The 23,498-nt window shown below is 35.6% G+C and overlaps 1 protein-coding gene across 1 annotated transcript in view; it reads left to right on the top strand.

Annotated features, from left to right (window-relative positions):
• Positions 1-23,498, top strand: part of CFAP47 (cilia and flagella associated protein 47) — a 380,737-nt gene that overhangs the window by 189,623 nt on the left and 167,616 nt on the right. Inside the window, exons 40-45 of the mRNA XM_062183128.1 lie at positions 2,384-2,461; positions 9,765-9,835; positions 11,758-11,903; positions 17,564-17,675; positions 18,422-18,648; positions 21,597-21,771. Coding sequence (XP_062039112.1) covers positions 2,384-2,461; positions 9,765-9,835; positions 11,758-11,903; positions 17,564-17,675; positions 18,422-18,648; positions 21,597-21,771 — 809 coding nt within the window. The remainder of the gene's footprint in view (positions 1-2,383; positions 2,462-9,764; positions 9,836-11,757; positions 11,904-17,563; positions 17,676-18,421; positions 18,649-21,596; positions 21,772-23,498) is intronic.

The following is a 23,498-nucleotide window of genomic DNA, read 5'->3' as shown; positions in this document are numbered from 1 at the left end:
TTTTTGCATCTACATTCATCAGGGAAATTGGTCTGTTGTCCTCTTTCTCGGTTGTATCTTTTTCAGGTTTAGTAATTAAGGTGATGCTGGCTTCATAGAAAGATTTTGGGAGGATTCCCCAACACTATATTTTAGTTTTCTAATTTCTTCTTTTTTTTTTTTTTTTGTTTGCCTGTTAAATTTCCAGAGATTTGTTTTCTAACTCAGATATTCTTTCTTCTGCCTCATCAAATCTATTCTTAAAGCTTTCCACCATATTTTTCATTTGTTCTATTGAATTTTTCATTTCCAATATTTGGTTTTGATTTCTCTTTAAAATCTCGATTACATGGGAAAATTTTTTTATTGACATCATGTATAGATTTCTTTAGTTCATGAACTTTCTTCTGATTGCTTCTAAGTAATCCTATGATTCAATTCTTTGGAATTCCGTTTCTGGCATTTCTTCAGTCTTTTCATCTTATATTCTAATATTGAAGTTGTATGTTCTTGTGGGGTCATCATGTTGTCTTCCTTATTCTTGTTTCTTGAATTGCTGCGTTTATTATTAGGCATTTTTGATGATACTTGTTGGTTGTTTTTTCCCACCTGTAATGGTTTTTATGTTTGGTCTATACCTCTGTGGATTAGTGGAGTGTCTGATCCTTCAGTTAATACCGAGAGGCATATGCTAGGTGTGGTCAGAGAGCTCTGTTCAGTGCTCCTTTGTGAGGGGAGTGTTCAAGGTGACACCCAAGTTGGGTGTGGTAAATCTCTCTCTCTCTCTCTCTTTTTTTTTTATCAGAGGGAGATTTGTTCTGCTCTGTTGGTGTATTCTCACATTCACCTCCTCTCCTCAAAGAGGATGAATGCTTGGGTACTAGCTCTAGTAGGTACAATTTTCATCTGCTCTGCCACAAGAACCTCACAAAGGATCCATGCAGCCCTCAGTGTGAACACAGATCCTGCAGCAATGACTCTTACCAGGGAATCTGGGCATGTGGAGCCACCCACAGTGACTACCCAAAGTCCCAACCACACCCTGCACCCTCTTACTCAGTCACAGTGTTTTCACAGTCCCAGCCCACATGGCTACCTCAATCACCAGCACCCAGCCCCCTGTCAATTCTCCCAGCCAGACTCAGGCATCTTGTCTTGGCTGGTTTCTGGGCATGGAGAGGAGCTGGCACAGCTGTTATGTAATATCAAAAATGGAGCCCACCCTCTCTTGGATAGTTATAGGACACCGGTGTGGGGGGCTGGGGAGAGAGAAACATACCTCCCTTTTTCTCCCTCTAAGATCGCAGGTACACCGTCCCCCACAGGGCTCCAATCCAGGCCCTTCCTGCAGCTTTATTGCTGGTGGCTTGGGCTGTTGCAGTCTGTTCTCACCTCACTCTCCAGGGCTGGTGCTGAGGCTCTAGGCTATTGGAGCCCTGAGTTGTGTGCATCCATACCCTCCATGTAGGTCCACATTTTCCCCCCAGTTTGTATGGAGTTTCCTCTGCCGTTTCCTCCATAACCCTTCCCTGAGATTGTACTCTCTCTACTTTTTTTAAGCTATCCTCCACTAGACTAGAGCAGTAAATTCCCTCCATATTCTGCCATGTTGAAAAAACTCTCTCAATAATTGTTACACAACAAAGAATTTCTTTTGATAAATCAAGTTTGGGTAATCTGCTCTTAACAATATTGTACAATATTATATTGCTCTTTTCTGAAGGTGAAATTATACATCATTGGCAACATTGGTCCTGATATCCTTCACCTGTTGCTAGAGTATCTTTTTTTATACTAGCCTCCTTCTACAATGCAGGTAGGCTAAGGCAGAGAGGATACCATATTCATTTTGTGTGTTTTCCAACACATCAATCCACAGCTAATATACGCTCTAATTTTTTTTTTTGAATGAGCATTGTCACCTAGGTAGTACTGAAAAACTGTGATTTCAGAAGGTGGTACAATTATGAATGTACTAATTAGCTGCTCACATCTGAACACTCGTGACAGAAATATTTTTCTTATTTGGAAATAAGATTAGAAATTAGGAAATGTGTATGGCTCTGGCTATGCATTAAGACCAGTGCATGTTTTCCTCTATGTTTGTGGAATATAATTCGGGCAGTCATTTATTTCTGAATTTCCTTACATAGAGAATTCAGTATTGCCTTTTCATAAAAAAGAATATTAGAGTTCTCATATATTCATTCTAGATCTTTCCCTTCTTTCTGTCATACATATTTTTTGAGTTGCATAATAATAACACATGGATATTTAACTGTTTATTCTTATTTGATTATTATATATTATAAATGATGGGGAAAAAGTAAAAGAAGAATGTTTTGTGCTCATCTAAATTTTGTTGCAGTAGAATTAAAACTAATTATTTCTTCATTTATTTCAGTGTCATTTTGGTGGAATCCCCAACATTTTTGTATAAACCATCACAATTATCAGAATCTGGACAATATATGAGCTATGGGTAAATATTTATATATTTTTTGCTCCTAATTATCTGAAGAAAAGTTCTGAGAAATTAGTACTTAAGGAAACTTGTTATATATATAATTACAAGACTGTTTTTACTTATTCAAAATGTTTAATTTATATCATTCTCATTCTTATCCAAATGTTTATGTTACTAAGTTCATGTGCATGAAAATTGAGTATATACTTGATAAAATATAACAGATTTTCGTTATTTGTGGAAGTCATGTACTATAATATTGTCACAAACACCCAGTTAGTGAGCACTAAACTATTGCTCTTAGGAAAAATATGTATAATAGTATAGATTATAATTGCAGATCCTAAAAAAAACTTATCCAGCCAGATTCCATCTTCTTTATTTCACAAAAGGAAAACAAGGTTCAAATGTGTTAAGTGACTAACAGGTGCCAGGAAAGGATTCAAACCCTGTCCATCTGGCCCCTGAGTTTGACTTAACTGGGAACTGCCACAACCAGTAACTGCAACTTTTGCTACTTTCCAGTAACTACAACTTTTGCTGCTTTCCACTAACTACAACTTTTGCTGCTTTCCACTAACTACAACTTTTGCTACTTTCCATATGTCTTTGAACATTGTGAAAGAGACACAAGTATTGATTTGGGGGTTAAAAATATATTTTAGAAGGTAGTGAAAATTGCAAATACAGAATAGAATAAATAATGAAGATTGACTGAATTTATACTAATTTCATTTACTTTATGAGCTCTATAGTTTACAAAGGAACGTTGACATCTTTCTGACTATAAAAATTGAATTTTAAAAATTTAGATTGTTTTATGTTTTTCATCTGATTTAAACTATAGAGTAGCTCTTTAAAGTGAAATATTAAGAAAAAAAAAAACTACTACCCAGACTAAAGAAATTCAGACAGAAAGAAAATTATGTAGGTCTCTATTAGTGAAATGTAGGTATGTATTAACTGCTACTGCTATATTGTTAGACTATTTTTGCCTTTATTTGTCTCTGTACTATTTGATGGTTATCAGTGTCATCAGGAGGCAATCTGATGACATCTCCTTCGATAACATAGGAATTTCCATTGTTAAGATCATTAGCAATCATTATAGTCCTTCATGTAGATCTTGCTAAAACTAAAATGAGAATAGTTTGTATTTTCTAAAGGTGAATTGTATTTCAGTCAGTGCTTTGGGGAGATCATAAAAATTGCATGTATTTTATGTTTGATTTCTTCATAGTTCTTCTGTGGAAAAGTTGTTAAAACAGGAAATAATTTTTGTCTCACTGCATTTGTTTTATTGAATACTGATTTCCTATTTAACTAAGAATTCAGGCTTCCTTTCCTGGTTACTTTGTTGAACAATAAAACATGAATTAATGCACTGAGTCATAAGGCTGCATTATAGATGCCATTAGAGTAAGAGGATTAGAGCAGTCGTTTGGTGCAGTGATGAAATTGCCTCTTGGGACACCCACATCTCACATCTTAGTGCCTGGTTCTAGTCACAGTTACTCCACTTCTGATTCAACTTCCTGCTTCTGCACATCCTTGAAGGCAGCAGATAATAGCTCAAGTACTTGGATCTCTGCCACCCACATGGAATCATCGGAGACCCACACTGCGTTCCAGGCTCCTGGCTTTGTCCTAGCCTAGCACTGGCAATTGTAGGCATTTGAGAGGTGAACCAGCAGGTGGAAAATTCTCTCTCCTCGCCTCCCATCTCCCTCCTCCTGCCTTTCAAAAATGTTTTTGAAAACTTTAAGCTTGTTTAGGCATGGAAAGCCATGACATGGTGGCAAAAAGCAATCTAAATGAAAGATCCTGGTGAACAAGACCCCAGCAGAAGGAACAGGCCATCAAGGAGAGAGGCACCTTTCTCTGAAGGGAGGAAGGGACCTCCACTGTGACACGGCCTTGACTAAACAAGTTCAGAGTCAGTGAACTCAAGGGACTTCCATAGCCTATACAGCTCATAGCAAGAGTCTCGGGTGATTGCTGACGTCATAAATAAGAGTGCCAATTGTTAAATCAACAACGGGAGTCACTGGGTACATGCTCCCCACGTAGGATCTCTGTCCTTAATGTGTTTTACTATGAAACTTAAAAACAACACTACTAGTCAAACAATACCCTATACCTTGTGCGGTTGTGTGAGTGCAGCCTGTTGAAATCCTTGCTTAGTATATACTAAGTTGATCTTCAGTATATGAAGGTAATTGAAAATGAAACTTGATAAAGGGCGGGATGGGAGAGGGAGTGGGAGAGGGGAGGGCCACGGGAGGGAGGGAGGTTGGGGGGGAGAAGCCACAATAATACAAAAGTTGCACTTTGTAAATTCACATTTATTAAATAAAAAAAACTATATAACAAACAAACAAACAAAAAAAGAACTTTACCCTTTTAGTATACTTTACCCTTTTAGTATTTTTTATGTTCTACTTAAAACTATTGGTTGAACTCTGTAATTAATACACAATTATTCTTAGGTGTTTAAATTTAACTGAAAAGTGATCTCTGTTAAATCAACAACAGGAGTCACTGTGCTCTTACTCCTCATGTATGATCTCTGTCCTTAATGTGTTGTACATTGTGAATTAATGCTATAACTAGTACTCAAATAGTATTTTACACTTTGTGTATCTGTGTGGGTGCAAACTGTTAAAATCTTTACTTATATATGCTAAATTGATCTTCTGTATATAAAGATAATTGAAAGGTAATCTTGATGTGAATGGAAGGGGAGAGGTAGTGGGAGAGGGGAGTGTTGTGGGTGGGAGGGAAGTTATAGGGGGGAAGCTATTGTAATCCATAAGCTGTACTTTGGAAATTTATGTTCATTAAATAAAATTTAAAAATATTAAGCTTGTTTAAAATCTAAGAGGATTATAGGGATTTTTGTGTTTTGTTCTTTGTAGATATAAAATATTAGTACTGCTAAAAATAGTTCAGTAAACAATTCTTTTTCAGTCCCTTGCTGCTTCTTGACCAAGTAGCTGCTTTGAGATCATAGACTTTACATGAATTTCCTTAACATAGTTTTTTCATATTAATTGTGAAAAAATTACAGTATCATTTTTTAAACTAAAATCAGATCCCAAAGAAATGCTACAGGTGTCTGTAAGAATAAATAGCTCAAAATAATTTAACAAACAACAAAATTAAGTCTACTTTCATGGTATGAATGTTATATAGGGATTCTATATCTCAAATTATAGAATTTTTATATAATCTGGAATAGTTATAAGTAGATCCAAAGTTCTAGATTTATTGAAGACAAGAGTTCTAAAGCTACAAGTACAGATATCATTTTAATGGTATGCTTCCCCAATCAAAATAAAATGGAATGAACAAGTATGAAAGCATTCAAATTTAATTTTAATGGAAAATGAAACCTTGGAAATACTAATCCAAAGTAACTACCAAAACAGCATGAACTACAGCTTAAGAAATATGTCGACGATGGTCCCAAATATTGTTGATCATTATTTAAAATAAATCTTTAACAAAAAGAGGAAACTCATTCCTCCACATACTCATCTATATAAAACTAGGGTTTAGTCACTAAACAAGAAATGGCAGTTATTGAGGTATCCATGAAAAGAAATACAAATAATATAACCTATTATTTTCATCATTATGGCTTTATTGGCAAAAATAGGTCTTTTGATTTTAAATATGTCTTAATAAATTAAGATTTAGTAATTCTACACATCATGTTTGGCTTTAAAGCTCTCCTTAATGTTTTTCTTGAACAAATTTCCAGATACACGAAAATTTTAGACATGCATTTTAAATCACAACGATAATGAGTCTGGTGTAATACTTCTATGATTTTCTTTATATAATGTACAATATAGTAAACATTGCAGTAATAAAATTCTAGCCTGATCTCAAGATTTAATCAGCAAGATAGCACATGAGAACAACAGAAGGCTAACAAAAATCTCCATGTACCAACTGAATTTTTTTTTTAAGATTTATTTATTTATTTGAAAGTGTTACACAGAGAGAGAAGGAGAAGCAGAGAGGTGGTCTATCTGATGGCTCACTCCTCAACTGGCTGCAAGGGCTGGAGCTATGCCAATCCAGAGCCAGGAGCCTCCTCCAGTTCTCCCACGTGGGTGCAGGGGCCCAAGGGCCTAGACCATCCTCCATTGCCTTCCCAGGCTACAGCAGAGAGCTGGATTGGAAGTGGAGCAGCAGGATCTCGAACTGGCGCCCATATGGAATGCCAATGCCTCAGGCCAGGGCTTCAACCCCCTGCGCCACAGTGCCAGCTGCCCACCTCCCTACCCCCAACTGAATTTCTTAGAGGTGTTTTACAAATGTTCCTATTTTCCTCTTTGTAAACTCATGGCAACTCTCCTAATGTTGAAGTTATGTGGGAATATATAACTCATTCAACCAATAGCATGTGAGGAAAAGTGCTGTATGTTGTTAAGAACCAGTAAGGACTTTTTTCATGTCTCTTTCTTTCCATAATCTTATAGAAACATATAGAAGGGGAGCCTCCTTCACCAAGGATCTCTGAGTGTACTTTATACCCAGGATGGATATGTAGTATGGACAAGAAATGACTTATTTGAGGCTGGTGTTGTGGTGCGGTAGATTTAGCTGCCCCCTGTGAAGCCAGCATTTTATACTGGAGTGGTGGTTCAAATTCCATCTTCTCCACTTCTGATTCAGCTTCCTGTAAATGTACCTGGAAAGGCAGCAGATGATTGGCCTAAGTACTTGGGCCCCTGCCCCACCCACCTAGGAGTTACAGATAGAATTCCTGGCTCCTGGCTTCAGCCTGGCCCAGCTCTGGCTGTTGCAGCTATTCAGAGTGTAAAGCAGCAGATGAAAGATCTCTCGCTCTCTCTCTCTCATAAAATAAATGAATAAATCTACCAAAATAGGACATAAACTCTTATACTAATCTACTAAGATTTGAGTTGTAACTACGGTATGATCTAGCCTATACTGATACTCCTCATCAGATTCACTTCAGCTAATATCTCCCCAAATGATAATTTACTTCTTCTTAAATGAGGAGTAAAGTGCTGAAATTATCTTTCAGTTGTCATAAAAAATGTTAGAATTGCCTATTTAAAAAACCCAAAATGTCTTCTATATAAACTGCTATTATAAGCTAGAGATACATATAAAAAAGAACCTTCATAACTACATGGATTATGAAGCTTTATATTCATCACACATTTTACTTTATGGAAACATGACCCATAAGCATAATAAGAGCATTCAAGAAATTCTTATTGTAATTAAATCCAAAAGAATTATCAGGTAAGAATCAGCAAAGGAAATTGATTTCAGCCACACTGTAAGATTGATCTATGGAACAACCGTGCTCAGAAATGAGTATTTTATCAAATATTTCTTGTAGTGATATGACTTTGTAGTTTTTTCCAAGTGATATTGAGTTATTTAGACATCAAAAAAAATTCTAAGTGGCACTTCAAGCACTTTTCCTAGTTCTGGAGAATTATAAGGATAAATAAGTCACATATGTAACTTCATGAAAGCTTATGATAAAGGTGTTTCTAACCCTTTTGATAAAGGCTTGAATAATATGTCAGATCACTCCCAGGAGTATTTAATCCAATTGAATGCCATTTTATTCATTTTACCTTAAAAGGAGTTGCACAACACTACTTCAGAGTTGAAGTATCATCCATTTGAACCTAAAAATAGATTCCATTACCTGACACTGGCCCACTACTGGATTGCCAGGAAATAGTCCATTGCCTCTTTCAAAGCATTTTATATTATTATGTTTTAGATGCTATTTCTTCCTTAGGACCAAGTGCTTAAGCATGATTACTGTAGCATGAATAATAACTTATGAACTTCTAGGAAAATGGTAGCATGGATCTAGGAGCAGATAGTAATAAAAAGGCAATCAAGTTAACTTGCTTTCTTTTCTGTCTTTGGAATATTCATGATATGGATTTTGTAAATAAGTTGAGTTTGACATTGAATTTCTAGATTCAGGAACATTAATCAGATAAAACAGAACTTTTTCCAAGCCAAATTATTTTATTAAATCATTTTGTGATGTCTCTAGTAATCATAATAACATTAATTTCATTAAAGAGGTAATACAAATTCCTAGATTTGTAATATTTTCTGTTTGTGTTTTTATAAAGTATATGTAGTTCATTTTTTATGGATTAGAGTCTCCTTGAGGGATGAGGCAACTCTGATTTCTGCAAAAAACACGTTTATACTTGTTTCCCACAAAATAAGAAAAGCAAAGAAAAATGACATGAAATCTAAATTGATCTGCTTTCCTATGCATGATGACAAAAATGATTAAAGGACTAGTTTTTCCAAGTACAAAAAAAAATGAGAATTAGAGATAATCTATGGATTTTCTTCAGGCATTTTATCCAGACCTCACTATCAAACAGTTGACAATAGAGCTTAATATGGAAAAATAATAAACATTCTTTGATATTCTTTCTACTCTTTTTATATTCTCCCTTATAAATGCTAAAATGTCCATCTATTGTGTCTAGAGCAGCCTTAAAGTATCTATAAAATGCCCAAAATACATAAAAAAGTACACGTTCATTACTTTTTAAAAAGTTCCTTAAGCTGCTAATCAGAATGTCTGTGAGTAGAATTAAAGCACAGGATAATACAAGAAGTAAATGCAACAAATAAATAACCTCATTAATGTAGTAAAAGAAAAGACAGTGTTGTTCACAAAAATCAAATGGAGAAAAAAATGGAAATGTTTAGAATAACCTGAAAATAGTCAATATTTTTACAGCATCAAATTCAGGCAAAAGTAGATGCCAAAACGAGTAAAAATGAGGTTTCTGTATTCTCAGAAAAAATCAGGCAATCAGTATTTATGAGTGTGAATACTAATTGACAGCTCAATGTGCAGAGTAACCATGAATACTAGAAGAGCAATGTGGGGGAAATTTGATGGAGTCTGGAAAACCTGGAACTTTTCAAGGAAGGCAGTTGCTTCAAGCTATGCTCTGTTAATTTATTTTCAGAAATGCAACTTCCACATACTTTTTGAGTCTCTGGATTAGGGTCATTATCAAATGTGTAACTACTCATAGTATTTGAAAGTCAAAAGGAATCATTTTTACCAAGTATTTTCAAAACATGGCAGAAATATGAATGATTATTATTTTCTTTTTTGTGTTTTCCTAATTTTTAAACTCTAAAATGATATGGCATAAAAAGATATTTTAAATATATTTATGATATTTGCATATCATATTGTATGTAGCCATGAGATTTAATTAAGTATTTTGAGCATTTTTGATGTTTTCCTATTTTCTTGTGACAGTGCTGGAGTGAATAGCGGTGAATGTGAAACTGCTAAGGGCTGTTCCCATGCCCCAGATTGCTTAAAAACCTGTGAGTACATCAAAAATTTGTGTTTGTTCTGATGTCTGATTTTTATATGCAAAGCATAATATGAAATGAAACATTCAATGCACAGTGATTATGGGCAACAGAATGGCAATTCCTGAGGATTGCTGGCAGAATAGAGGCTGAAGTGTTGTTTTCTCTGAGTTCTCTTGATGACCCTTAGTAGAACTCTGCCCACATCTCTTCCTTTTACCACTGAGACTTAGTGTGCTAATAATGTGTTTAGCTATATGGCCTTCATGCTACTTTTGATTCTGAACTGTTTAAACTTATTTAGGTGATAAGTATCACCAAGTTTAGAACTGTAAGTAAAATACAAATTTCTTTTGTTTATGAAATAAGTATACAACTATGAAAGATTAATAGAATGATGGGTAGAAAAATGAGAATAGAAATGTCCTGATTATCCGTGGCTGAAGAACAAACCATGCCAAAGGTAGTACCATAAAACTATAAAAATTGATGATGATTATATCTCATACACTTCTGGGGTGACTGGACTCTGTTTGTGGATACTGAGGCTTGCATCATCTCAAAGGCTTCTTCACTCACATGTCTGATAGTCAATGCTGTCTTTTGCTTGGGGCCTCAACTGAGGTTGTTGACCTGGACACCTAAACAGGGCCTCTCCACATGGCCCAGGCTTCTTTATGGGATGGCAGTTTATTTCTAAAGGCAAGTGATTCCAAAAAGAAAATTAAGTGGAAGTTGTGTTATATTTTTTGATCTAGTGTCAGAAATCATATTGCTTCACCTCTAATGAATTCCACAAAATTTGTTATGATCAAGTCATAAAGTCTGGCTACCATATCACCACATTCTAGGCAACATCCAAGAACTTATGGCCTTGTTTTAGAACTACCAAAAAAATATGTACATGTTTGCATGTACGAAACAGTCTTTCATTGCCAGTTCAAGCAATCTACTAGAACATGTAATATGAACTATTCCATAGTCCACAAAAAATTGAACTTCCATGAGTGACTCCTTTGCTATATATATTGTGGTTAATTTTAAACATTAATGAGGTTCCCTTTGTTATGAAATTCTTTATTAAGGAATCATTAATATAGTCATAATTATGCATCATGTTATTTGAGTTGAGATAAAAACTGTATCACCTTCTCATATTGTTGCTCATGCTTTGAACATATTATTTTTTGACAGGCAGAGTTAGACAGTGAGAGAGAGAGAGACAGAGAGAAAGGTCTTCCTTTATCTGTTGGTTCACCCCACAAATGGCCGCTACAGCCAGCGCTGCGCTGATCCAAAGCCAGGAGCCAGGTGCTTCCTCCTGGTCTCCCATACGGGTGCAGGGCCCAAGCACTTGGGCCATCCTCCACTGCCTTCCCAGGCCACAGCAGAGAGCTGGACTGGAAGAGGAGCAACTGGGACAGAATCTGGTGCCCCAACCAGGACTAGAACCCCGGGGTGCCGGCAGCGGCGGCAGATTAGCCAAGTGAGCTGCGGTGCCAGCCAACTTTGAACATCTTTTTAAAATTTATTTATTTATTTGAAACGCAAGTTGTATATATAGAGAGCTATCATCCAACCACTTGTTCACTCCTCAAATGGCTTCAAAGGCCAGGGCTGGACCAGGCTGAAGCAGGAGTCAGGAAATTCTTCCAGCTCTCCCACATGCGTTTAGGGGCCCAAGTACTTGGGCCATCTTCTGCTGCTTTCCCAGTTGCATTAGCAGGGAGCTGGATCAGAAGTGGAGTTGCTAGGACTTGAACCAATGCCATATGGAATGCCAGCATTGCAGGCAGTGGCTTGACCCCCTACACCACAATACTGGCCCTTCAAATAGTTTTTTATTGATGCAAAAATTTTACTAACTTCAAATAGCTGCTTTATTCGGATGGTAGTTCATATATGTCAACAAGTTCTGTGTCATGTTTTGATAGCAATTAGGTCCAGTTTCATCAAAGAATTCTTCTGCTCGATGCGTACTGTTTACCTGGAAGTGAAAGGAAGTTCAAACCTGGAGCTCTTCTTCCTTCCCTTTGATATGCACTGTCGTTACTGTATCATCATCTTGACCAACGAAAAGGTAAGAACAGAACTGTGGTCTTTGCTTTTAGCACAGGCTCCACTTTAATGGAGCTATAACACTAGGTTTCAAGTTAAGGCAACTTGAAACCAGCAGGAGACAGAAATGTAGAAAATTTCAGTTCCCAAATTATTAGACAATTAAGAGTTATACTAGCTGCGAGTAAATTTTATCATGACTGCATAGGGAAGTCCCATCAGAGTAGAGTGGCACTTTGCTTAACCTTGCTGCAACTGTATCTGTATTAATTTTCCATACAGATACAGCAAAATGTGGCTCACTGGGTGTTTTACAACAACACATGCTTATTGTTCCAGTTTCTAGAGGTCAACGATCCAGACACAAGCTAGATAGGTTGTCTGCTTAGGGTTTATCAAATCTTCCGTAAAGGATTGCCCAGGGCTGGATGCTCTATATCGAGTACACATGCAATGCAATAATGGTATCAGAAAGATGTATTGCTCTTACCTAGTGGCTATAGAATCATTTATACATGAAAGAATATACCTGATTAAATATATATATAACATGTTTAGTTTTAAGTTAAAGTTAATGATTCAGTGGAGCAAATGTCTTCGTTTAATAATGCAAAATCTTGCTTTTATTTCATTTAAAAGAATTCAGGATTTAACTAATTCCTCCCTATATGAAATTTGTGAAAAATAATACAAATATTTCACAATTCCTTTTCATATTAAATTTTAATATAGACATGGAAAATGGTAGAGTTCATTCTCAGTGGCACAGTGATGAGGTTGATTTTATCCTTTGAAATAGGCTATCAGAATATTATTAGTATTTGCTTACCTAAATATAATCTAAATTAATCAAAATATAGTATACTTACCTTGGGGTCTCAATTTATTAAAACATAACTTTTGATTACACATATTTTGTCCTTGTCAGAGAAAATATTAAAAACAACAATCTTGAAATTATATTGTTACCAATTAATAAGTAGTTCCACAATCTAAAGCATTGCATTGAATTACAATTACTTATGTCGTGAAATACATCCATTAATTTATGCATTCAATTATATTGCTAATTATATTGAAAAATGCAATTACACACTTAAATAGATCATCAAACATCCAAGCTCACCTAGTTAGCTCCTGTTCTTACTAAATGTATGATGACTCCTTTGCCATTAAGAACCACCTGTTGAAAGCTGTAAAGTAATTAGGCCTCTATTTGATAGCTTTCTGTGTAAAAAACAGAAGCATTTCTACCAGCAGTACTATCAAGGAAAAGCCATTTGTTTCATTTTGGCTGTTCCATTTGAGCTTTCAAATAAAAAATGAAATGATTTATGTAACAACTATTTGAAAGTACAAATAGTTTTACAAAACTTCCTTCAGTGTTCATAAAAATATTTACCTTGGGAGAAAACCCATAAAAGCCCTAAAAATCCATGTTATCAAATGCCAGAAACCCAAAGGAAAAAAAGTCTATGTCTAATGTGAAATGAGACAGATTAAATTGAGTACCCTGAAGCAGAATAAGGACCGAGCCACTGAGAATGCATCTTCTGGGAGGAGAGGTTAGCAGACCCCCATACAAACCCACAAACACTACAAAGCACACAGAATTGTGTTGACACAACCCTGATTTCTGTCTTCATTGTGTTGCCCATCATTCTAACATCTTCTTTGTCTAGTCCTTAGTTCCAAAGCAGGACACCACCCTGCATGGTTGAGCTCATCTGTATGGGGGGGCAGAGATATCAAACAGGATCATGCCCTGTGGGCTAGGCTAAGTGTGGTTTCCAGTTGTAGTCATCTGTTATGGCTTAATTAGCCCTCCACCACCAAATCTTGAGCTTTGTTTGTTGACCTGACCCAGTGCCTCCCCTTCCCTCTGATATATTTTTACTTGGCAACTTTCTTTCCCTTTCTGTCTATAAAGCTTGGTAAGAAATAATTGAAATGATAGTCCAGGAATTTCAAACTTGAAACCTAGATGGGACTCAGCATCTCTGAGCAACTCATGCAAATGGTTCAGACCGACACCAGTCCACCACATACCAAAGTGAGCTTCTACCTTGCTATGTCAAGCTAAAAATCAACAAGACAAGTGTGCCCACTCTCAAGTAGAAGACCCTGCAAGGCCTTCTTGTTAATTTGTGGTCTACAACAATTTAGTTTATAGCTACTCCATTCCAATCATTTAAAAGTATTGGTTGTCACTCTGGCCATCTCCCATATATTTGTATAAAAGAGCCCCTTGTCTGATTCCTCATACTATATTCATACTAGTTTCTTTTTATTCCTCATGATTGTTAATGGTAAGCCATATTTCATTTGACATTGCATTTTTTCTATTCAGTTTGTCACAACTTTTTTGGGGGACTGCTATAAGTTTGTCATATATTGCCTCTTTCATATATTATGTTGAGGTAGGATCCTTCTACATCTGATTTTTAAATCACTATGGAAAACAATATGGCAAGTCCTCATGAAGTGATGGTATATATATACAATGGAATACTACTAAATCATAAACACAATGAGATCTTGACATTTGCAACAAAATGTTTGTAACTGGAGTTCATTAAGCTAAGTGAAATAATCTGAGCCCAGAAAGACATAATAATAATTGTGTATATGTCATATCATTTGGTATTTAGTTACAAATATTGCTTCACTGAATCATACTATGTAACTAACAATATAGTCTTCTTTCATTATGAAATTATTCTCATGAATTCCTCAGTCTGTGATAATTAATGTCACTATTTTCAAGAAAAATAATATATATGTATGTATATAATGTCTATATTTGAAGTAAATTGTGGCAAAATATTTAAAAATTATAAAATAAAAAAATAAATTTTAAAAAAGAAAAATATCTGAAGAAAATCTGAAAATGAGAATTTTTACTTAGTTGGTATTTATTTTGGGGGTCCTCTTTGAGTTTATTATCATTGGTACTACCAGTTCGTCTATGAAGATTCCACATGCCTGGCATGCCAACATTTTATCTCCAGGAAATACCATCTCAAGTACATATAGCAAATTAAGGAAGAGTAATTACTACATTCCAAAATTCATGTTATTTCATGGAACCTGTCTTTCTTGAAAGAAGCTGAAGAATATTATGAATATTGCACATTTTTAACATTTGACACATGGACTATTGGTTCTGCAAATGGTTTGTTGGAAGTGACAGAAAATGAACTGAATGAATAAATAAGATTGATGTTGAAGAAGGCAGTGTATTATTTTAAGTTCAATTATGTGGTGTTGTTGCTGTTATTATAATGAATGAAAGCAGGAAGTCAGTGGAAGCATAGGCAGGATCTAATTTCATATTTGTTTCAGAAAACATCTCATGTGCCCACAGAGTAAGTTTAAACACTGGAGGCAAAAATTGGACGCAGGGAAATTGACTAGTAGACTCTTGCCATATTTTACACCACCATTCTGTACTGCACTCTTTTTTTCACTCTGTAATTCCTAGTGAGTGTTGCCATGGATGACGATTCAATTATTAGCCCAGTAGAAACACACACACACAAGGAAATGTGAGAAACAATAGTGAGAGAAGAGATGATGATATTGAGTGAAGGAAAAGGAAAAAGAAAGAGTGTATATGAAAGAACTGTACAGATTAATATTGGTAGAAGGATCAAAATTTTCTACAATTTCATTTATTTTAATTGGTATGTAATTACTACACATATTTACATGGTATGATATAACATTTCAATGTTTACATATTATATAACAATCAAATTAAGATATTAACTTATCCATTACCTCAAGCATTCCTCTTTGTAGTGGAAGCAATCAAAATCTTCTCTTCTAGCTATGAGTGTTTTGAAATATATAATACATTATTATTAACTGTAGTCATTGTGCTACAGAACTGTGCTATATAACACTAGAAATTATTCTTCCATTGTAACTGTTATTTTGTTATCTTTTATCAACCATATTCTGTCTACCTCTCCCTCCGGCCCTCTACATCTTCTCATAACAACTATTCCACTGTCTACTTCTATGAGATCAACTTTTGAGATTCCACATGAGTAGAATAGTTTATTGCATAGCATGGCAATAAACAAGAGAGTTCAGATATCTTCCCAACATATGTGATGCTATGGTGGACACAAATATCACTTGCTCTTAGGCTGGTAGTATTCCATTGTATATCTACATCATGTTTCTATTATCCATCCACCCATTGTTATCTCTTTGCACTATCGGTAGTTTCCTTTACTGTGTAGAGGTGACTTAGAAATCTAGTTCATATTAGCATCTTCAATAAAGAACAGCAAATTTTTAGAGAATTAAGCAAAGGAAATAACAGAAGTAAATGCCAATCAGAACATAATTTTATTCATAAAAATTCAGCAGGTATCTCTACAGCAATGATTCCTTTTTCTGACATGACAATGACACTATTACTACTAGAAATTGTAAATTTTTCCTTAATATTATCAAACATCCAGGAAGTGTTCATATTTTCCTGTCTCATATTTGTATGTTTTTCTGTCGTTTCATTTTAAATTTGTTTGTATCAGGATCTAAATAAGGTTATTCTACTGTGATTGTATGTATCTTTTTTTAATATATCTTTTGAGGTTCCCTTTTTTCCTACTTCTTTTCATTAAGATTTTAGTTTCTTAAAGTTATTGTTCATCCCATTTTACAGAAGAGGAAAATGAAACTCAGATTAAGTAAATTTTTCTGAGGTTTAATAGCTAATAAAATGGTAGTACCAATTGAAACCAGATGTGTGGTGGTCAGGCATTTAGTGGCGTGGTTAGGACACCTGTATTCCATAACAATGTGCCTGAATTAGAGACCTTGTTCTAGCTTCCTTCTAATGCACATCCTGAGAGGCAATATATGATGGCTCAATTACCTGAGTCCTACCCATGCATGTGGGGAATTTAAGTTGAGTTCTGTGCTCCTGACTTCATCCTAGCCCAGCTGCAGCTGTTGCCAGCATATGGGAAGTGAACCAATAGATGGGAGCTTGCTCGCTTGCTCTCTTTCTCTCTCTCCCCGCCCCGTTTTTCAAATTAAAATACAAAATGAAACAATCATGCCATTTCCATTGATCTTTAGCTATTTCATGCTACTGTCCTTGCATGGTGCCTACTTCTACTTATGCCTCTCTATTTAGCCCTTTGTACTTCATGACAAGTTATTTGTTGTAAAAGATTTTAAGGCTCTCACATGGTTGTTTTGAGGGCCTACACTTTGAGATCTAGACTCTTGGGAACTCAGATTCCCTAAAAATATATTAAGTTATAGAATGAAGGGGAAAATTGCTTGCTTCTTTGTGCATTTTAAGATAATAATAAGTTATAGACCAACTAATAGTAAGTTACGGAGTGAAGTGGAAAATTTGCTTGCTTGTTTGTACATTTTAAGATAGCAGTTTCCCAATTATATTGGTATCTATAAAGATTGATTGCTGTCAGTGCTATCCTGGGGCCTTAAGCAATCTTTGTATCTGGTTGCTTGCAAAATTCCCCCTATGCTATGGTATGGCTATACTTTAGCCTCCCTTTGGCCACATATTTAAACCCTATGTTGAGTAGAAAAGTGCAATGCATTGTGGTATGCAGGGTTTCTTTGTATCATAAATATTTATCATATTTATGAGCTTTTAACATTTACTATTATTGTGTGCATGTGTTTTAGATTGGAGAAATAATATATGCTGTGGAAGGAAAAGGTTTGATCCCTTTGCCTTCGAGTTTCCTTCCAATGAAACCTTCAACTCCAATTGACTACAACTGTTCTCCTGAAGAAGGTATATATATTTTGTTTCATTCATAATGTTAAAGAATGAGCCTATTCCTCATAGTCAGTAAAGCATTTTCAGAGTAAGTTTGTCCAATATGTAATTAGATTTTAGAAGGTCTTCTTTTAATTTTATTTTGTCAGCATCCATGAAATTGAGCACCATTTTACCAATCTAAAGTGTCAGTGGTGATTCTTTTTTAAGTTTTAGTTTTTAGACTTCTGGTAAAGATTAGAATTTGAAATACAAAGTGTTTATTCAGCAAGAATTTCAATTTTTTCAAGTACTTTGAAAATCACTACATTAACAATCTATAATTGTTATAGAATGTGGAATTATACTCTGCCTTCTGGTTTTGGATTATTAACCCTTGATTTTTGCATTTTAATGTAAAGTTGTCAGTGAAAGAAAATGGCAACTCTTGCCACTTATTTCTATTCCTCCTCCTTCTTATCACTGATAGGAGAAAAATGGTTACTAAATTTTTGAGCATGTTGATGATGCTTCTATGAAAGAGCCATGTTACAGGAATCCTTCTTAGAGAATACCAGAGAACACTTCTTAGAGAATTCCTGACTTACACTTGAATCATAGAATTAGAACTAATACAAATTACTCATTTATTGTAATTGTGTTTAATGCAGACCATAACTGCAGTCTCATCTTTCAAACTACCCACATGAGTCCTGGATAACAACATCAAAATTTCAGGCTTAAAAGTTCCTTGCATTCATGAATGTTTTTGCTTCCCCTAGGGCATAGTAAGGCAGATCCAGTGCTGTACTTAAAATGCAAACTCCATCATACCCTAGATATGGACCTTAAATTGCCACTGACTAATGAAGCCAAGGAAAAGGCCTTGGCTTTTGCAGCACAACAACAGATGTCAAATATAGAGTATGAGCGAAGGCTGCTCACAGGCACTTTGGAGAGCAGTAGCGTTCGTGTGGCCGTTGCGCTCCTGGGGCTGACCAAGGTTGAGGTAGGAATGAAGGACTGATGATGCACTTAAATTACTCTCTCTTTACCAATATATGATTAACAGTTGTTAAGTAATCCTAACAGCATTTTTACATAAATAAAGGATGTATATTGTTTTTTCCAGAAAGACAGCTCAGAAGCTTCCTCTCTCTCTCTTTCTCTCTCTCTCTCTTAATCTGTCTTTGTAACCTCATTAAATACTAAATATGAAGCAAAACATTCTATTATGTAATTACATGCATTACAGTGGAGTCATAAACATAGCAGTTGTCAATTCTGGTTGTGCATTAGAATGCTTTGGCTAACTTTTAAATCTCAAGCCTCAGTTTTTATATTTTTAATTTGAAGGTACAAGTCATTTATGAAAACTGAGATAATTACATAATCTATTTACCCTACTACCTGATATACATTATTTGTTTTCTTTATACATGATATTGTGATGCCTATTATTATCACTGCTATTACTATAGACTATTATTATAGCTTAAAATAAGTTATGATCTTTTTTTATGGTTGACATAAGGTACATGTAAACCTCATATTGTTCCTCTGGGCAGATTTCTCTACTGGATTTGCAGTCTGTGTCAGATAAAGGCCAGTATCATTAGGACAGTCTACTCGACCTCCCTGGTTAGTCTTCCCCCTCTGCACATCTCAGTTCTTCTACTGGACCACATTCACTCGTGTCTCTCCCTCAGCACAGACTCCTTGCTATTCTTGAAATACTCCACTCATGCTCCCTAGGGTTTTCTACTTTTTCCTCTAGACATCTGAGGGTTGTCACTGGCAATTACTTCAGATCTCTGCTAAAATGCTATCTGTAGAATTTGAATTTAGCTACTTACCACACATTTTTATAAATTTTTCCTTGTTATTTAAGGTTTACCTTATTTGTACATGTTACAATAAAATACTTGACATTGTGTAAGTGATTTATTGTGGTTTTATTTGTTAAACTATTAGATTCAATACAGCCTAATCACGAATTTCTAATAACTAATTGATGTTATTTCATTTTATTATTATTTTTAAATAATTTATTTTATTTATTTGAAAGAGTTACAGAGAGAGACAGAGATAGAGAGAGCGAGATCTTCCATCCACTGGTTCACTACCAAATTGGCCTCAATGGCCAGAGCTGGGTCAATCCGAAGCCAGGAGCCAGGAGCTTCTTCCAGGTCTCCCATGTGGGTGCAGGAGCCTAAGCACTTGGACCATCCTCCGGTGCTTTCCCAGGTGCATCAGCAGGTAGCTGGATCAGCAGTAGAGCAGCCTGCACTCCAATCAGTGCCCAAATGGGATGCTGGTGCTCCAGGGCTTTAACCTGCTACACCACAGCACTGGTCCTTAACTGATGATATTTTAAGGATGATCTGGATTCTAAGTTGTGATTGTCTCAAAAGTGTTAATTCCTGAAGCTTTGATGCCCTTTCACTTACCCATCCATATTGTGCCTCTAAGAAACTGATAATTCTCTTATGCTTAAATTGAAATGCATATTTTTATAAAACAATGAATTTAGGAAGGTTTATCTTCAGCTTTCAGTACCTTATTACAATAAAAATTTTAGTGAGTGGCTGTTTCAAATCTTAAGCCTATCATGGTTCTCCATAGTTCTCTCTCCCTCTTTTTCCTTTTAAATTACTTTTTCTACATTATTATCTCTTGCAAGCAGATTGTTTAAATAAAAAAATTATTGATGGAGGTGAATTTTATCCACAGACATGCTTGCCATTATATATAGTTTCTATTTTTCTTCCTCTTCCTTTAGCTTTCTCCCTGGAATCCAGCACATTTCTTGTATTTACTATTGCATTTAATAAACTATGTTTTGTATAGGATTTAGGGCTTTTTTAAAAATATTTATTTATTTATTTTAAAGTTAGAGTAACAGAGAGGCAGAAGCAGAGAGAGGGAGAGAAAAGTCTTTCATCCATTGATTCACTCCCCAAATGGCTGCAATGGCCAGAGCTGGGCTGATCCAAAGCCAGGAACCAGGAGACTCTTCTGGGTCTCCCACATGGGTGCAGGGGCCCAAGCACTTGGACCGTCCTCCATTGCCTTTCTAGGTGCATTAGCAGGGAGCTGGATCAAAAGTAGAGCAGCCGGGACTTGAAATGGCACCCAGCACTGCAGGCAGCAGCTTTACCCTCTACACAACAGTGTCGGCTCCTAGATTTAGTTTTATGTTTTCTTCTTTATCCCATCAGATTATGAGTTCCTAGAAACCTGAAAATCTTACGTATTTTTGTCTACTTCTTGGCATCTAATGCATGATATGTGCCTTGTAATCATTTAATTGAATTTGAAATGTGCTTGACAAAACAAATGTCGCTTATGAATTACTTCAGTTACACTTGGAAAATTGTGTTTATTTTCACTGTCTTGTTTTAGGAAAGACAGTATTGTGTCTAGATTAGTTTATGAATAGCATCAGTTGTAACTTACATTATTATATGATTAATGGTTGAAGGAACTAAAAATGTCAACCTTAGATAAGAAGGATTTTTATATGTTTGTGGTGGGGTAGGACTTAGCTGCTTTTATATATTCACAAAATTTTCTTGAGTAAAAGGAGGGCTCAGATTCTACTGCAAATAACTGTATCTGATTGGTAGATGTGAGGGAGTTCAGATTTCAACTCAAAGAGAGCACTTTCTCAATGCTGTTTACCAAAGGAATGGTTTCCCCCCAAGGCAATTAATTCTCCCATAGTGAAAGCATTAGATCAGGGACCACTGAGCCTTTCTCGCTATATTGGTTCTTTGAAATGTTTTGGTTCTGTCTTTCACCAAGTGTGTAATAAGGTCTCTAAAGAAATAAACAAATTCAATCCCTTGGTGAAATTGTTTTCCCGAATGTTTGGTTTAAATGTATAATGATATCTTTTGTGTTTTGGACATAAAATTAAGAAATTTACATTTCAATTTTACTGCTCATTTACAGTCTCTTGTGCTGTTTAATATTTCAAAGTTGAAGAAGCCTAAGTCCGTTTTATATACAACTGAAGTGAGCCTTCCAGAACATTTTTATATTCCCAAGAAAATCTACATCCCTCAAATTCTAGAACCTCCAACTAAATTGACTCAATCTGAAAGAATTAAGCCTACAACAAAACCAGGTAATCGAAAATGTGTGTATCGAAGTATCTAACTGTTTCCAGGCATGTTAATAGCAAGAGTATATCAGTGGAAAACAACATGGCATTTGTGATAATTTATCTCTGATCTGGACCAGGATCTTTATTAGTTGAGTACTTACTACTGGTCTCCTGGTGCCCCTTCATTCTGTTGTTGTGATCAAGAAAGCATAAGGCAGATTATATGAATATTAATACACTTATAAAATGCAAGTAGTAAGATGTAAACAGTGTGAATAAATATTCTTAACTATTCAAAAGTAGTTTTACTTTTCATTTCAGTTTCAAGCTTTTGAATAATAATAAGAATGTAATTTCTTCACTAGAGCTATTTCTACAATGTATTATAACTCCAGTATTAGGGATGCCAACTTATATTTTTGTTGAATTTGGTTTTCTTAAATTTCCATGTGTTCTCCTATGGATTTTTGCGAACTATAAAATACCTCTAAGTCTTCTAAGCCTGAAAGGGCAGTTACAAGTTATAAATTACAGGATAATAAATTTACTTTACCTTCTCAGGATGGATGGATCACTTTAGATGCAATGGCCCATTGGCCAAGCAAGTAACAAACATTTAAGAGTTAGATATGCCTGGTTTAAGACAATAAAGGATGATGAACCCCTATGGTGAACTGGAGGGCTCGACATCATGTCTAAATATTCAGATTAAAAACAATAAAAACAAAATCCCAGAGCAAGCTTTAGGTACAGAGTTTAAGATACCCATGCCCCACTTCAGAGTGCCTGGGTTCTGTTTCCACCTCAGTCTCCTGATTCCATCTTCCCGCTAAAGTTGACCCTGGAAGGCAGTGGGGTTGCCTCAAGTAATTGGGTTCCTGCCACCCACACGGGAGATATATATTGCATTCCTACCTCCCAGCCCTGGAGCCAACTGGGGAATGAACTAGCAGTTGACAGCTCACTCATTCATTCTCTCTCTCTCTCTCTCTCTCTCTCTCTCTCTCTCTCCTTTCGCTTTGTTTCTCTGCCTCTCAAAAATAAGATAAGTAACATAACTAAAACCCTGAGCTACCCAAACATCTGTGAGGCCATATTTGGCTTACCAACTGTCATCCTCAGCATCATTATCATCTTAAGTTGTTGTCTTTTTTAATCTTTATTAACTCCAGTTTGGGGATGTACTATTAAAATTTTAAATGAATTCTTTATTATGATAACTTTTTAAAAAAGATGTATTTATTTATTTATTTATTTGAAGGGCATAGATACAGAGAGAAGGAAAGAGAGAGAGATCTTCCATCTGCTGGTTCACTCCCCAAATGGCTGCAATAGCCGAGGCTGGGCTAAGCCAAAGCCAGGAACCAGGAGCTTCTTCTGGATCTCCCACATGGGTGCAAGGGCCCCAGCACTTGGGCCATCCTCCACTGCCTTTCTGCTTGCATTGTCAGGGAGCTGGTTCAGAAGTGGAATAGCCAGAATTTGAACAGGTGCCCATATGGGATGCTGGCATGTTCATGTTCAAATTGTTGTTCTGTGCAGTTGAGTTTGTAGAGGGATATTTCCAACCCACATTTGTTTCCACATTTTTTGTCAAAGATTTAAAAGAAGTGAGTTTAAAAAGAATATAAGACTGCCTCCAAAAGGTACTATCATAACTTCAGATAGAAAAGAGGTCAAATAAAGGCATACCCTACCACCTGTATTTCCTATTTCTCAACAATGTACATGATTATGAAAAGGAAAAT

This window comes from Lepus europaeus, chromosome X (genome assembly GCF_033115175.1).
Source record: "Lepus europaeus isolate LE1 chromosome X, mLepTim1.pri, whole genome shotgun sequence".
Classification (NCBI taxonomy): domain Eukaryota; kingdom Metazoa; phylum Chordata; class Mammalia; order Lagomorpha; family Leporidae; genus Lepus; species Lepus europaeus.
The sequence above is the reverse complement of the archived record's forward strand: the minus strand, read 5'-3'. Positions and strand labels throughout refer to the sequence as shown.